Raw genomic sequence first — 17,734 nt, forward strand, 5'->3', positions numbered from 1 at the left:
GCCGCGCACGTGCTTTGTCGGCTTCGAGTGTGTTAGGCGTTGTAATGGGCCGTCAGAAACATAATGTGCTGTGAGAAATATGGGATCCCCTCCATTTTTAAACTGAGTATGTATGTAAAGTAATTGTGCTTAGTGGATTTTCTTTACTATATTCAAACTTGGGCATCCATCAGTCTTGGCTTAGTCCTAAAGTTATTAATTAAAGCTCGGACAGCCCCTTAACAGTTATCAGTTCTAGAACATTCATTCTTCCAATAAAAGGGTTTTTTCCCCAAGCTACTTTAAGAGGTAGGGTCAGGAGATGGGGTGTAGTTTTTGTTTGGAAACCTAGCATCGGTAATTGAATAACAAATGGTAAATGGAAGTGATATTTGGAAAAAGGTAAAATGAAAATGCTTTTCTGGAAATTAGGGTATTTATTTAGGGGTCAGTGAAACCTGAATCTTTAGGCCTAACATCTGTTGGTAAGAAAAGGAGAAAAGAGGCTTTCCTCCTTTCCTTTGTATATTCTGTGCTGACATATTCTTCCGTTAGTAAAAGGAGATGCTGCCCCGTGACCCTGAGTGTTACCTGACAAGTAGGGATCACACCTTGCCTAACATACCAACTCTCCGAATGATGTCAAAATAAAACAAGGAAATAGAAAACGGATTTTTAGATAAAGTATTTTATCTTAATGTCAATAGATAATGAAATGTCTATTTCCCTATTTCAATAGTTAATGTCTAATCTCTTTCTGTAGCTAATGATATGTCAGACAAGAAAGTTTGGATTATAATTTTCGAATCCTCAAAGATTTTACTCTTTTGTATCCGACCCTGACACCCTAGAGAGTGGTTCTATTTAGGTACATAGTAGGGATTTAGTAAGAACATATATAAGATAAACTGAGTGGCTGTTGTTTCTAAAAATATATTAGAACTTCTCCAGAATACATGGAATTATCATAAAATAAGTAGATATTAGTACAATATCTGTACTATGTTTTTCTTTCAGAAAGTAGTAGGATTCTACCCTTGATAAGTTGTATTGTTTTTGAAAGAAACAAAATTAGATAATTCATATATTACGAATGTTACTGATCAGTCAGGCATTGAACAAGACCTATTTCTCTACTGAAGTTTATATTCTAGTCTGGAGGGTGGGGCAGATAAATGAATTAAAAAGCAAAGAGACCATGTCGGCTATCAAGAGGTGCTCAGAAGAAAAATAAAACAAGGTAAGAGGATAGTGTCAGGGAAGCCTCCTTTGAGAAGATACTATTCTAGAGGATTCCTGAATGGAGAGAAGCAATCGGTCAAGTGAGAGTTTGAGGGAAGTTTTCCAGGCAGAGCAAACGGCTCCATACAAAGCTCCCCGGGCGCGAGCGCACGGGGCATGCTTCACATGAAGGAAGGCATCTCAGTCCGGCTCAAACAGGATCATTCGGGCACGAAGGACGGTGGAAGTCAGAGCATGGAGGGTCTCACGGAAGGAGTTTGGGTTGTAGGTGGAGACGGAACCCACTGGAGGAGTGTCGGGAGGAGCGATGGCACTGACTGGAACATGTGGAAGAACAGACTACCCGGTGGAGAATCCGGTAGGGACACGAGTGAAAGCAAGGAGACTGTTGAGAAGATGACGGCTTTGGACCAGGCGAGAGAGAAGAGGGGCGTGGGTCGGGGGGGGGAGCACTGGAGAGGGAAGTTTGCCAGTAGGAGGATCTTTTCAGGACAGTCAGCAGGACTGGCTAACGGATTGGAGGTGAAGGGTGAGAGAGAGAACCAACCCCTGCTTCTGCCATTGACTGAGACAAGATCGAAGGAGCAACAGATGTGCTCAAAGTGGTGGGAAGGGTGGTTGACATGAGGCTTTGTCTTTGACCGTCTGCCACTGAAGATGCCTATTCGGGCGTCTGGCGAAGACGCCGAGCACGTGTGCAGCCTCGGGTGCGAGCGCAGCGGACGAGTCACAGCAACAGCGGACGCCTAGTATCGGAAAGCCTGTAGAAGATGAACTGCTTTCTGAGCAGATTAAAGACGCAAGATCAAACTATGAGATTTATGTCATATTCAGGATCTTTTTCAGAGTTTCAGGATTGGTTCTGTACTTCATACTGTATGAGCTTTGCCAGCAAGTCAATGTACCGCTTTCCTCCCAGATAAGAAATGTCTGTTCTGACTTGTCTCTGTGACCTGGACTCAGAAGCTAGTACAGCTGAGCCTCGAACAACACGGGTTTGAACTGCATGGGCCATTTGTATGTGAATTTTTCTTTTTTCAACAAATAGAGTACTATACATTTATTTTTCTTATGTTTTCCTTAATAACATTTCCTTTTCTCTAGCTTACTGCAAAAGTACAGTATATAAAATATGTAACCAACAAAACACGGGTCACCTCACGCTGATGTTATTGAGAAGACTTGCAGTCAGCAGGAGGCTATGGGGAGCTATGTTTTTGGGAAGTCAAAAGTTATACATGTATTTTTGACTACACCGTGGGGGTCAGTCCCCCTCACCCTGTATTGTTTGAGGGTCAGCTGTGCTACAGAGAAGTTCTACTGTCAAAGTAATTGGATTCTTAAGATGCTTTTGTCGTTCTTCAGACGTACAGTATAAAGTTCTAACTTCTTGCTCTCTTTCAATGCCCCACATATTCTGGACCCATTCTACCAATTCAGCAAGTACCCACCATTCCAAATGGACACAACTCCTCACCCCCCATGGTATGCAGCGCTTTCTTTTTTCCAAGCTCCTCTTTCCCCTCTGCCTTGCTCTTCCCTGGCTCCTGGCTTGAAGGCCCAGAGACTTCTGGGAAAGTGAGGCCTCTCACGTCTCTTAACTCTGTAGCTCCTCTAGCATGAGCTGGGGTCCCCTCTGTAAACCCCGTAGCCGTAGGTCGAACTACTTACTTTAATACTCAACACCAGTACTCCGCTTGAAGGTGTTCTCCAGTGTTACTAAGTGTAAGCTTTTTGAAGGCAGAAAATCCTGTTTAATTCCTTTGATTCCTTGTATGCTAGCATGCTATTGAACACATAGTAGATACTTAGCAGAATATTTAACTGCTCAAATTAAACCGCTTTTGCTGAACTGTTTGTAATAACAGACCATTTTTTTCTTCTTTAGGCTTTCCAGGATCTTCCAAACACATTGGATGAGATTGATGCTTTATTAACTGAAGAAAGATCAAGAGCTTCTTGCTTCACAGGACTGAATCCCACAGTACGCTGCTTTCCCTGTTGCCTCCCTCAAGCCCCGCCGCCCCCTCCCCACACGCAGCGTGCACGCGCGCTCACTTCCCTCCAGTACTCGCCTCCCACTCTGTACTAGAGCTCTTGGTAATAATAAGCTAGACAGCAGGAACAATGTGCTTTAAATGCCAGATTCTGAATCTATTAGAATTTTAAATAGACTCTTCCTAAGGAACACACTGTTCTGTGCCTTTCCTTTATAAAAAGAATCGTTGGGCTAACCTGAAATACTGCAGTGTCTGTTTTTTCAAGGATAAAAAACATGTTCAGTAGGAGAACATAAATTAATTGCATACAAACAATGCAACACAATTGGCATTTTCTGTTCGTGTTTTAATTGACACAAAATTGCCCATAATGTTATCCTTCGGTAGATTTGTCTTAAATAATTTTTTCCCTGCCAGGTCGTTGAAGAATACACAAAAAGAGAAGAAGAAATAGAGCAATTAACTGAGGAACTAAAGATAAAGAAAGTTGAACTGGATAAATACAAGGAGAACATTTCACAGGTAATTATTTACCCTTTCACTTGTCTTTCTGTCACGTGCCTGTCGTTGATGGGGTGGGAACGGAGACTAATGCGAACTGAAATGACGTGCTTCTAAGAACGAACGCGCTGTCTGTTCTCCTGACTAGACTGATACTGAAACTGAAGTTGTTTTATGGACAGTTTTCTATCAATGTGGTAATACTTCTTTTAAATTGTGCTTTTATATTGAATTGCTTTGCAGGTGAAAGAAAGGTGGCTTAATCCTTTAAAAGAGCTCGTAGAAAAAATTAATGAAAAATTCAGCAATTTTTTCAGCTCCATGCAGTGTGCTGGTGAAGTTGATCTGCATACAGAAAATGAGGTAATACTGCATTTGGAATGTTCCCTGACAAGTCCTTTTCATTAGATGCTAAAAGTATTTGTCAATTATTTGTTTATTCTGTAGTTATACCTGTGAAAATTTGGCTTACTAAAAAATTGTTCAGAGGAAGGAAAACATCTATTGGAGTCCCTCAGGGTCACTTTTTTTTTTTTTTTTGGTGGCATTTGAGACAAGTCACTAATGCCTTACTAAAACTCTTGATAACCAGATAGGTAATGGTTATTCAGCTGTGAGTGATTTGCTTTAGAAATCTTCCACTGTCCACGTTAGAAGAGTCCTAAAGAGATTGGCCAACATGACTGAAACATAGTATCAGTGTTTCCCTGTTTTAATCAAGATTTTGAGAGTACACTGGAATGAAAATATTTGGTAATGTGTTACTAATTCCTTGGCTGTAAGTTAATGCAGTGCAAATGGTAGGGAAAATCATTTCCATTCAGAAATGTGTACAGTGGTAAAACCTGGGATTTGCTGTGAAGTCACTGAAAGAGGAGAGGGTAGAGTTAGAGATGAAACGGGATTGGTCCTGTGTTGATCACAGTTGAGGCAGTTGGTAATATACTGAGCTTATCTTAGTGTTCTGATTTTGTGTATGTTGAAAAATTTCCCTAGTAAGTGTTTTTCTTAGCACAGAAATGAAGACAACAAAAGATCCTTTTCCTTCACAGCTCAGCATCTTTGTATTTTAGTTTGTATGCGATCTGCACGTGTGTTACGTGCATAGATAAAAAGCAAGGTAGTGCTTTAGGAACCGTGCCCGTGACTCCTTCGCCTGCTTGATGGGAGACGTAAGGGAGCCAGCATTTGTTACTGCACTTTCCAGTTCTGGTAAGATGGTAGCTTCTGCCACCGTGGAGTCATCTACAGTCTTTGGGCTTGTTCCAGGAAAGGGACAGAACGCAGTAACAAATATAATTGATAATATTCTGCCCCCGTGCCAGCACTGCGCCAGAGCACTTGCAAGAGTGTGATCTCGTGCCATCCTCTCAATTATTCTATAAAGCAGGACTTTAATCAACTCTTTCTTACAATTAAACAATAAAGATAGATAACATATCAAAGAACTAGTTGATAAAACTCTTACCACTAAATTTAGTTTTTTACTCTTCTAATTGATTTATTCAGTCTATTTTCAAGTAGAAGTATGAAATTGCTGCAGAAACTGGAACCCGTCAACATCTTTTGACTGTTTTGCAGGAAGACTATGATAAGTACGGAATTCGAATTCGAGTCAAGTTCCGCAGCAGTACGCAGCTGCACGAGCTGACGCCGCACCATCAGAGCGGAGGGGAGAGAAGCGTTTCCACCATGTTGTACTTGATGGCGCTGCAGGAGCTTAATCGGTGTCCCTTTAGAGTCGTTGATGAAATCAATCAGGTGTGGTGCTTACTCTTTTACTTGGGCTTTATCGTAGCTTATAATAGATATAAAGGTATTCACGTTGACTGTCATTGTTTAGGGAATGGACCCGATCAATGAACGGAGAGTGTTTGAAATGGTTGTGAATACTGCTTGTAAAGAAAATACCTCTCAGTACTTCTTTATTACACCAAAGGTAGGTAATAAGTCCTCTGAAAGTGCTCATGTACTCAGAAGTGCCCTGTGGCCTCCTCACGGAGTAGAGTACGGCCTGTTACATATACGCCAGCAGAAACACTCCCAAAAAAGGAACTAAAAAGATTACAGTAATAGTTATATCAAGGGGACAAGTTCCAGTGACATACTTCATCTGGAACCTTATTATTGGAAGAAGAAATGTAAGAGGCATAGAATTATGTTCTAGAACCAAGATTTCCTCCCTGCGTCTGGCACTTACTCTTCATCTAGAGAAGTTCCTCTTTTAGCACTTTTTAAAGAGTGAGGAGAATAAGAACGCTAGAAGTCTGGCACTCCTCATTTGTCTGGGGCTGCGCTGCCCTTCCCTCACCCAAGAGCACTGCCCGGGCGCAGGGGAAATCTTAAGTAGTCCTGACCTCTCCTCTCCTCTCCGGTGAACTTGGATAAAAACAGAATTATCCTTACAGAGAATTTTCCGCTCTAGAGCCAGAACCATTAGCGTAGGAAATTTTCTTTTGTTACATCTTCCGCTGTGGCTAATTTGTAAGACCAATATCCTCAAAGATGTGCTTATTAATATTATCGGATTTTCTTTTTAAACTAAGTAGTCATGAAAAATTTCCCTGGAGCACCCATCTTAAATGCGCATTTTTATTGACTAGTATAGTCTGTCTTCTTTGTCCAGCAGATACTCTCTGGAAGAGCCAGATGCTAGTATTGTATTGTCTACCAGACACCCTGGCCTATAAACCCACCCTGTGGCCCACACTTTTCAGGCTACCAGTCTTTCACGGACCATTCGAGTTGCTTGTGAAGTATTTGTGGATAAATGAGTTAAAGTATGGATCCTAGGAAAATTCTGAAGGACATACTTCCAGGGTCAGCCTAGGAAATTGTAGGATCTTATTTGGCCTGGGAATGCTGACCAGGCGTCAGGCGTACCGGTTCAAGGAAGGATCACTGTCTGACGGGGTCTGTATATTGAATTGCGAACTTCGTAAGTGTTTCATTAATACTAGAAATAACATTTGACTTGACATGGGTGAGGTTGGCAAATTGTGCTTCTAAATGTGTGGCATTATAGGAACATTTGTTTTTACACTTACAGCTCCTGCAAAATCTTCCTTATTCTGAAAAAATGACGGTATTGTTTGTCTACAACGGTCCCCACATGCTGGAACCTAACAGATGGAATTTAAAGGCTTTCCAAAGGCGGCGGCGCCGTATCACGTTCACGCAACCTTCTCAATAAAAGTAAAGGGCGAGAACCTTGGAGTTTTTTTGGTTAAATCCTGTTTATAAGTATGGCTCACCTGAATAAAAGGAGATTCATTAAGACTGAGATGGGTCATTTTTGGAAACCTACTGTTAAATACAAATGGGTTGATGAATGGACACCATAGTAACTTCTGTGGAACCTCATCTGATAGTAGAAATTAAGTCTTCAGTTTCTGTTGAACTTAAGCGCTTGGCCCTCTGACCCTGAGTCATTGGGTTCCCGTGGTGAAAGGTATTTACTGGTTCACATCACAGGTACAGGGGAAGGGGTTACCCATCACAGGAAATCCCGAGCTTTAATTCCAGAGGAACTTAAATTACTTTCAGAGTTTTAAGAGGACTCTACAGCTCAAGTCATAGTTTCCTCCCAGTGTTATATTTAATTTTTAAAAAAACTGATATGGAAATGTCTAGACTAATGTATAATAATAATTTATGACAAATCTATTCATTTCTTCCTATTAAAAAGGATTACCTTATCTCCACTAGGAAATGGAATTTTATGGGCCTTTAAAAAATTTTTATGAAACTTGACACTATAATTGTATTGGTATCTCTATTGGTATCTCTAGGGAAAAACATACTGGGCTTCAAAAATGGTAGGGGACGTCTCCGAAATGCCACGAGGTGGCCACTAGATGACGCAGCATGCCAACCAAAAGATTGACGGGAAAAAAAAAATCAAGTGATAAGGGTTTTTAAAGAATAACCCTGTAAAGTGTGTGTGTGGGGTTTTGTTTTGTTTTTAATTTAAAGTCAATTGTATTTTACATCTTCACTTTCTAAAAGCATTTTTATAATTATTTTTAGTAAGATTTTTTTCTTAAGATTTCATATACTGGTTTCTACAATTTATATTTGAAATTTCTCAGTGTTATGTCAAGAGTGAGGGAAGCATTGATTTAAAACATAATGTTTCTAGAACCTAAGCTTTTAGGTCCTTCCTTACGGTGTTGATCCTACCCTCATTGTCTTAAAAAATCTAGTTTAAACTGTTTGAGCAGGAAAGAAGTAGATGAGAGAATCATTTGTTTATCTCTGAGTTACACTAATTAACAGTGCCAAAACCAATTCTCTTCTTTTAAAAAATAAAGCTTGTGAGATAGTGGACTAATCCAAGAACATGTCTCTGTTCCAGTAATGACAAAATTTTTTTTTTTTTACTCGGTAGCCTGAATAAATTGAAGAATTGCATTCAATTTGGGTTTTGTAGATTCATGAATAGCCATGGAAATTTATATTCTTATTAGGTCTAGAAATAATGAACCATAAGTCTATATCCTCTCACTTGGACATTTTCTCTTTAAAAGATATTTTTTCCTGGAAAAAAATTTTAAAAGAGCCTTCTCCTCTTAGCCTAATTGCATGTATTATGAAAATATTTTAAAATAACATTTTTACTCATGTAACAACTCACATAAACATTGAAAAACTTGGTAACCTATTAGTAAGTGGATGTTGTTACCAAATGTTTCTGTTGTTTAATACTTTGTTTTCCACCAAAATATCTTTACTAATATGTGCTTGCTGTCATTTGCTTATTGTCTGAGTTAGTGCTGGGTATCTTATTTCTGCAAAATGATTATCAGTGTGAAAAAGGAGCTTGAAGATGAGGCGTGTTTGGGGGGGGAGTCAAGTACATTTCACTTTACATGTGGCAGTAATTACTCTATACCTTGTTTGTAAGCATTTTCTATTTCTCTACTGGACAAATAGTTTTACATTGGATTTTGAGCTGTAAAGGAAAAATTATGTATAATTAACATATTAATAAGAATATATGTCTAACATTATATTCTCAGCCACTTAAAACTTCATATATTTTCTGCAGAAGTTGACTTCTAATTACATACAAATTGTAAAAACGCCAAGTTAAAGTCTGATTTGATGAATAAAATATTTAAAACCTGAAGGTGACAGGTATTTTTAATGACAAAATCTTCATTGATTTGCCAAAGGAGAGAGTCTCTATTCACAGATTTTTAGTGTTCAAAGTAAAAGATTTTTTTGCTGCTTTCTGATTGTCTTTTGGACATGTGCTTATTTTCTTTGGAGTATGAATCTTTAGTATATGAAAAATGTAATTTTGTCCTGCTATAGTGTGTATCTGCGTGTGTGTGTATAACTGGGGGGAAAAATCTCTGTGGGAAATGCTACTTTGTTGGTAATAAATGCGTATTTTCATATTCTTTTGGTGTATGTCATTTTAATAAGGCTGAAAGTGTAAAAAGAGTTCTCATTTAAGAGTCATTTTGGGGGCGCCTGGGTGGCACAGCGGGTAAGCGTCTGCCTTCGGCTCAGGGCGTGATCCCGGCGTTATGGGATCGAGTCCCACGTCAGGCTCCTCCGCTATGAGCCTGCTTCTTCCTCTCCCACTCCCCCTGCTTGTGTTCCCTCTCTCACTGGCTGTCTTTCTGTCAAATAAATAAAATCTTTTAAAAAAAAATTTAAAAAAAAAAGTCATTTTGGTTTTCACACTTACTGAAAAACAACAAGTCCGTTCAGTGTGCCTTTGCTGGTCTGTCCATGGTCAGAAGCATAGGAAGTTTAGTTCCTTGTCTGCCTCCAAGGGAATTACAGTCTAATAGCAGCACTGAACGCAATGAAAAAGGTTTAAGCCATCTCAGGAAGCCAAGGTACAACTTGAGTGCAAACGTTTTTAGATTGAAACCCTAGATTTGCTGAAAACATTCATAATAATCTTTTTGTCTTCATACATTAAGATTTGTCATTTTGTGAAATGAGGAGAATACTTCATTCACACAGTTGAAGGGAGGTGAGGTAAGAGGCCTCTTATTAGGGCACCTGGCATCCTAGTGGACACTCTATAAATGTTTGCTTTCCCTATTTTTTTTTTCTCCAGCTTTATTGCAATTTTGATTTAAATTCAAAAAAAAAAAAAAAAACAACAAAACTTTAGACCACCAGCAGAGGGGCAGAGGGAGAAGGAAAGAGTCCCAAGCAGACTGTGTGTGCTGAGTGCAGAGCCCAGTGCAGGGCTCGATCTCACAACCCTGAGATCACGACCTGAGCTAAAACCAAGAATCAGATGCTTGACCAACTGTGCCACCCAGGTGCTCCTTTTATCTTAAATCTTAAAAAATGCAATAAGCTATATATTTTGTACATCAAGTTCCGAGAATTCCATTTTAAGTGCAGTTAATGTAGCGTTTTTATTGTTATTTTATGGATTGTGTCAGTTGTTCCAAGGACATAGACACCTATAGATTTTGAGTGAGCCTTTCTAAGTACAGATAAAATTGTCATACACCTTCACGAAATTTGAATTCATCAGATGAATTGGTATAATTATCTTTAGAGTAGCTCATCCCATTCCTTCATAGTCACACCATATATTTTGGAAAACTTGTAATTAATACAATTCACAAATTTGGAGACTTTATTGACAATTCAGGCTTATTTTTTATTCCCAGTGGAAAATTTGACTTTCTGGGATTTTTTTGTTGGAGACAAGTAGTCACTCAAAGCTGGCTTTAAGAAAAAATACCCAATTCTTTCAAAGAGAACCAACAGGGCTACCCTGCTCAGCTCCCTTCTACGAGGATTTGGTGAAGCTGAGCTCTGGCTCTGTGGGCCCTGGTGGCGTCTGAGAAACGGGGACCTAGGTTGGCTGTTCTGGGGGAGATCAGAACCATGCAGGATCTTCTGTCACCAATACTGCCTTACCTATCTGATCATCCATTAGTACAGTTTAATTTCCTTTCGCCTCTCAAGAGCGTGTACACACTCGGTTGGTGTCCAGGCTCATGTGTTAAAATGACCCCTTGGCACCCTATCCCTTCAACCTCCTCTCATCATTCCTGCCAAATATTCACTAAGGAATAGATTGAAACACACCATTTCAGAGTAGAAGATTTGGGACAAACTGTCCAACAAATGCTGTGATAGAATAATTTTAAATTCTTCTCATATTATTTAAAAATTTTAATTTAGTCCCAGTGATCTCTGTGACATGCTGCATTCTTCGCTTTCAAATATTAGCTGTTACACTTGGAGACAATCCCCCAAGTGGCTTAGATCATCCTCCTCTTTTCACTGTCTTAAATCTTGAAGAGGAATCATTTGAGTGATTTAGGCTAGCACCGCTAAGCCGGGAGTTGTTTTGTAAACCAGAGGAAATAGTAATTTCTTTATAAGCTGTATTACACTTTTAAAGTGTTTCTGCCCAACAACCCTGTACTGTAGATTAACAGAAACTTAGCAGTGTTAAGACTTTTTCAAGCTTTTACTATGAGAGGCGGGGCTGAAGAAACATTTAATTTTTTTCTCCAGAGTACTGTACTGTCTTTTTAATCAGGGTACCTTGCCTTTTCAATTGTTGGGAGCTATACCATAAACAGTTGCTGGTTATGTAATGTATTTCGTTATGGCTAAGACGGTGCTGCTCCAATATGCCCCTGAGCTAGGGTACAAGTTCTGCGGTAACAAAAACCCAGATAGCTTATACAAGATAGAAATTTATTCCTTTCTCAACAGAGCATAAGCAGTCTGGGATACCTCACTCAGTTCATATTTTGCTGCTCTGCTCTTCTCAAGAAACTGGGTTCTTTCTCATGGTTCAAGATGGCTGCTCCGGCTCTTGCCAACATCTGAATCCAAATGATGAATACGGAAGAAAGGGACAAGAGAAAGACATGGCCACCCACCCTCTTTTTAAAGATTTGGGCAAGAATGAGAGCGCAAGCACACACGGGGAGAGAGAGAAGCAGACTCCCCACTGAGCAGGGAGCCTGATGCGGGGCTCGATCCCAGGACCCTAGGATCATGATCTGAGCTGAAGGCAGACACCTGACTGAGCCACCTAGGCACCCTGACACGGCCACCTCTCGAAGAGTACTATATGCAAGAGGCCCAAGTTACTTTAACTCTTATCCTGAACTTAGTCACATGGCCTGCAGGAGACTTGACTATGTTAGCTTTAGCTATGGGGCTATGTACCTAGTTAAACTCCAGCCACTGTAAAAAAGAAGGGGGGGGAGGATGACTATAAGGGGTATTCACAAGTCTTGGTACATCCTTAGCTACTGGAAGCTATTAAAAACCTAATAGGCTGTTTGGACAAGCACAAATATTTGAGAGACAAAAGCTAGGGCAGGATTGAACAACAGCGTTTACCTCCTGCATGAATTCACTTCCTCAAAGCTAGGAGAGGTGGCTGCTTCATCTAATGCCTGGAGAGGTGGCTGCTTCATCTAATGCCTCGAAACCAACAGAGTCAAGCAAAATGAAGCATGTTGCAAGTTAAAAGCATGTCGCAAATTAAACAAGAAGATAAAAACTCAGGAGGGATAAAACAATGAAATGGCAGTAAGTAATTTACCTATTAAAGAGTTCAAAGTAATGGTCATAAAGATGCTCACCAAACTGGGGAGAAGAATGGATGAACACAGTGAGACTTTAACAAAGAGATGAACAATATGAGAGCTTTCTCATAGAAGTCGCAGAGCTGAAGAATATGGTAACTGAACTAAAATATACACTAGAGGCAGTTAACAGACTACATGAAGCAGAAGAAAGGATCAGTGAACTCAAAGACAAAGCAGTAGAACTCTCCCAATCTGAGCAGCATAAAAATGAATGAAAAGAGGAAAGATAGCTTACAGCACTTACAGGGCAACGTCAAATGGACTAATGTTCCCATTATAGGAATCCCGGAAGGAGGAGAGAGAGGGGCAGAAGTCTTCCTCAAAAAAACAATGGCTGAAAATTTCCCTAACCTGGAGAAAGAAGCAAACATCCACATCCAGGAAACCCAGAGAATTCCAAATAAGATGACCCAAAGAGACCCACACTAAGACATTATAAGTAAGATGTCAAAATTAAGATGAGAGAATCTTAGAAGCCAGAGGAAAAAAACAAGTTGTTAATGTACCAGGAGACCCTCATAAGACTATGAGTAGATTTTTTTCAGCATAAACTTTGCAGACCAGAATAGAGTGGCATGATATATTTAAAGAACTGAAAGGAGTGGGGGTGGGGGGGGGGGAGAAACCCTTCCCAAAATACACTACTCAGCAAAGTTATCATTCAGAATTCAAAGAAAGATAAGGAATTTATTCTAGACAAGTAAAGCTAAAGGCTTTCATCACCATTAAACCAGCCTTACAAGAAATGTTAAGGGACTTCTCTAAAAGCTAAAAGGAAGGGTGCTAATTAGTAACAATATAGAAAAGAATAAATCTCACTAGAAAGGAAATATATAGAGTAAATGTAGAAGATTAACCACTTTTAAAGCCAGTATGAAGGTTAAGACAAATAGTAGTAAGAATAACTATGATTACCGTAATTAGTTAAAGGAAACACAAGATAAAAAGATGTAAAATGGGACATGAAAAACTTAAAATGTAGGGGAGAGTGCTCATCTAAAGATGAGTTCTAGAATGCATTCAATGTTAAGTGTTACCAACTTAAAATAGACTGTGATACAGATGTCGGTTGTTATGTATAAGCCCGATGATAGCAAAATATAAGTATAGTATAAGCTCCACAAAGCAAAAACCTGCAGTATATACATAAAAGAGGAAAGAACCGAAGCATACCACTACAGAAAATTAATCAAATAGCACAAGAAAAGAGAAAGAGAAGGAAGAAAGGAGAAGAAATACAAAAGAACCAGAAAACAAGAACAAAATGAAACAAGTACATACCTACCAGTAATTACTTTAAATATAAGTGGGCTAAATTCTACATTTAGTAGACAGAGTGACTGAATGGATTAAACAGCAACAGGACCCATCTCAGTGCTGCTACAAGATACTCACTTTTGATGTAAGGAGACACACAGAGTGGAAGTTAAGAGATTGAAAAATATATCCATGCAAACGGAAACAAAAGAGAACTGGAGTAGCTGTATTTACATTAGACAAAACAGATTTTAAAACAAAGAAGACTATAATAAGAGAAAAAGAAGGGCATTATGTAACAATAAAGGAATCAGTTCTTTCTTTTTAAGATTTTATTTCTTTATTTGACAGAGAGAGCACAAGCAAGGGGAGAAGCAGAGGGACAGGAAGAAGCAGGCTCCCTGCTGAGCAGGGAGCATGACATGGGGCTGGGTCCCAGGACCCTGGGATCATGATCTGAACCAAAGGCAGATGCTTAACCGACTGAGCCACCTAGGTGCCCCAAAGGAATCCGTTCAATAAAAGGATATAACATTTGTAAATATTTGTGTACCCAACATAGGAGCATCTTTTCTGACCACAATGGTATGAAATTAGCAATCAATTACATGAAGAAAACCAGAAAATCCATACATATGTAGAGATTAAACAACATGATGATAAACAAATGGGACAAAGAAAAAAAAAAGGAGAAATCAAAAATACCTTTAAACAAATGAAAATGGACAGAAAAAACAGTTCTAATAGGCAAGTTCACAGCAATAAAAGCCTACATAAAGAAATAAGGAGACCTGATGCACAGCCTAACTTTTATACCTCAGTGAACTCGAAGGAAAAAAGAAGTCTCAATTTAGTAGAAGGGAGGACATAACAAAGATTACAGCAGAAATAAATAAATAAATAAATGGCAACAAGTACATGCCTATCAATTACTTTAAATCTAAATGGACTAAATTCTCCAATCAAAAGATAAAGGGTGGCAGAATAGATTGAAAAAAAATTGCTGCCTCCAAGAGATATTCAGAGTGAAAGTGAAGGGATGAAAAGCATTTAATGCAAATGGAATGGGGGGAAAAGCCAGGGTAGCAATACTCTTATCAGACAAAATAGACTTTAAAACAAAGACTGTAGCAAGAGACAAAGAAGGACATTACATAATGATGAATCAACCTAAGAAGATACAAGAATTGTAAATATCTACACACCCAACATTACAGCACCAAAATACATAAAGCAATTATTAAATGGACATAAAGACAGAAATAAATGGTAATACAATAGGGGACTTTAACACCCCCTTTACATCAATGGATAGATCATCCAAGCAAAAAGAGCAATGAGAAAACAGTGTCTTTGAATGACACATTGGACCAGATGGGTGTTAACGGATATATACAGTGCATTCCATCCCAAAACTGAACATACATTCTTTTCAAGTGCACATTGAACATTCTCCAGACAGATCACATGGTAGGCCTCCAAACAAATCTCAATCGATTTAAGAAGAATGAAATCATACCATGCATCTTTTCTGACCACAACCATATGAAACTAGAAATTAATCACAAAAACTGGGAAAAGCCAAATATGTGGAAGTCAAACAGCATGATACTAAGTAATCAATGGGTGTCAATGGATCAATCAAAGAAGAAATAAAAAAATACGTGGAGGCAAATAAAAATGAAAACACAGGGGTCCAAGGTCTTTGGGACATAGCATAAGCAGTTCTAAGAGGGAAATATATAGCAATATAGGCCTACATCAAAAATAAGAAAAAGTTCAAACCATCTAACCCCACACCTAAAGGAACTAGAAAAAGAACAAGCAAAGCCCAAGGTGAGTAGAAGAAAGGAAATAACAAAGATCAGAGCAGAAATTAATGACAGAGACCAAAAAAAAAAAAAAATCAACTAAACCAACATCTGGTTCTTTGAAAAGATAAATAAAATTGATAAACCCTTAGCCAGACTCATTTTAAAAAACCCAAATAAATAAAAACTAAAATAACTGACATCACAGAAATACATCGGATTATAAAAGAATACTATAAAAAAAATTATATGCCAACAAACTGGACAACCTAGGCAAAATGGATAAAGTCCTGAACATAATTTTCCAAAACTGCATCAGGAAGAAATAGAAAATCGAAACAAACTAATTACTAGTAATAGAATTGAATCAGTAATAAAAAAGGGCCATATGGATTCACAGGTGAATTCTACCAAACATGCTATAAACTGTAGTAATCAAAACAGTATGGTCCCGGCACAAAAACGGCACATTGATCAATAGAACAGAATAGAGAACCTGGAAATAAACCCACAATTATATGGCTAATTAATCCACAACAAAGGAGGCAAGAATATACAATGGAGAAAAGACAGTCTCTTCAATATTGGTGCTGGGAAATCTGGACAGCCACATGCAAAACAATGAAACTGGACCACTTTCTAACACCCTACACAAAAATATACTAAAAATGGATTTAAGACCTAAATGTGAGACCTGAAACCATAAAACTCCTGCAAGGTAACACAGGCAGTAATTTGTCTGACTTTGGCTGTAGCAGCATTTTTCTAGATATATCTCTTAAGGTAAAGGAAACAAAAGCAAAAATAAAAAGCTTTTATTAATGGTGGAGGAAGCCATTCACAAAACAAAGCAGCAACCTCCTGAATGGGAAAAAATATTTGCAAGTGATCTATCCAATAAAAGGTTAACATCCAAAATATATAAAGATCTCATATAACATCAACGCACCAATCCAATTAAAAAATGGGCAGAGGACTTACACGGGCCTTTTTTCCAGGTGGCCAACACAGGAAAAGATGCTCAACCTCACTCGTCATCAGGGAAATGCAAATCAAAACCACGAGAGATCGCCTTACACTTGTCAGAATGGTTAAAATAAAACACAGAAGAAGTAACAGGTGCTGACGAAGGGAGCAAAAGGAATCTTCATAGACTGTTGGTGGGGATGTGCATTGGTACAGCCACGGTGCAAAACAGTATGAAAGTTTCTCAACAAATTAAAAATCGAAATGCCACCTGATCCAATAAATCCACCTCTGGGTATTTACCCAAAGAAAATGAAAACACTAGCCCCAAAGACATCTGCACCCTTACATTTATTGCAGCAGCATTTGCAATGGCCAAGAAAGAGAAGCAACCTAAGTGTCCCCAGACAAATGGATAAAAGAGAGATGTGATATTTATCACATATATATTATGCACACACACACACACACACACACACGGGAATATTGCACAGCCGTAAAAAAGGATGAGATCATGCTATCTGCAGCAATGTGGATGGACCTAGCAGAGAAATAAGTGAAATAAGCCAGACAGAGAAAGACTGATACTATATGACTTCACTCATCTCTGGAATCCAAAACAGAAAAAACCGAATGAATGAACAAACAAAAAAGCAGAATCAGATCTATAAATACAGAAAACTACTGGTTGCCAGAGGGAAGGGGGTGGGGGAAATGAGCCAAATGGGTGCAGGGGAGAGGGAGGTACAGGCTTCCAGGTATGGTGTAAGTCACGGGAATAAAAGGCACAGCATAGGGAACAGAGTCAGTGATCCCGTGGCAGCGTTGTATGGTGACACATGGTAGTTACGCTTGTGGTGACTATAGCACGATGTATCAATTTGTCAAGTCACTATGTTATACACTGAAAACTAACGTTATCTTGTAGTTCAACTACACTTAAATAAAAAAGAGGAAATCAAATAAAATCAGAAAGCAATGTTACAACTGGTACCACAGAAACATAAAGGACCATAAGGGGCTATTATGAGCAAATGTATGAGAAAACATTGGACAACATGAAAGAAATTTCTAATTTGCTAGAAAGATATAACCTACTAAGACTGAATTATGAAGAAATAGAAAATCTGAACAGACCAATTAAGGAGATTGAATCAGGAATCAAAGACCTAACACACAGGAGTCCAGGATGAGACAGCTTCCCCAGGGAATTCTATCAATCATTCAAAGAATTAATACAAACCCTTTTCAAACTCTCCCAAAAACTAGAAGAGGAGGGAATGTTTCCAAACTCCTTCCAGGAGGCCAGCATTACATGGATCCAGTATTAGACAAGAACACTGCTACAAAAGAAAATTATAGGCCAATATCC

At 38.8% G+C, this 17,734-nt stretch overlaps 1 protein-coding gene across 2 annotated transcripts in view; it reads left to right on the plus strand.

Annotated features, from left to right (window-relative positions):
* Nucleotides 1-9,130, plus strand: part of SMC5 (structural maintenance of chromosomes 5) — a 90,125-nt gene extending 80,995 nt beyond the window's left edge. Inside the window, exons 19-25 of one of the 2 annotated variants that reach the window (XM_045772533.2) lie at nucleotides 2,662-2,706; nucleotides 3,110-3,205; nucleotides 3,639-3,743; nucleotides 3,966-4,085; nucleotides 5,304-5,483; nucleotides 5,566-5,661; nucleotides 6,772-9,130. In XM_045772533.2, the coding sequence (XP_045628489.1) occupies nucleotides 2,662-2,706; nucleotides 3,110-3,205; nucleotides 3,639-3,743; nucleotides 3,966-4,085; nucleotides 5,304-5,483; nucleotides 5,566-5,661; nucleotides 6,772-6,915 (786 nt within the window). In that variant the 3' untranslated portion in view covers nucleotides 6,916-9,130. The remainder of the gene's footprint in view (nucleotides 1-2,661; nucleotides 2,707-3,109; nucleotides 3,206-3,638; nucleotides 3,744-3,965; nucleotides 4,086-5,303; nucleotides 5,484-5,565; nucleotides 5,662-6,771) is intronic. The other variant, XM_045772534.2, reaches the window with a different exon arrangement.
* Nucleotides 9,131-17,734: the final 8,604 nt, after the last annotated feature.

This window comes from Ursus americanus, chromosome 34, assembly GCF_024610735.1.
Source record: "Ursus americanus isolate L20-20 chromosome 34, mUrsAme1.1.p, whole genome shotgun sequence".
Classification (NCBI taxonomy): domain Eukaryota; kingdom Metazoa; phylum Chordata; class Mammalia; order Carnivora; family Ursidae; genus Ursus; species Ursus americanus.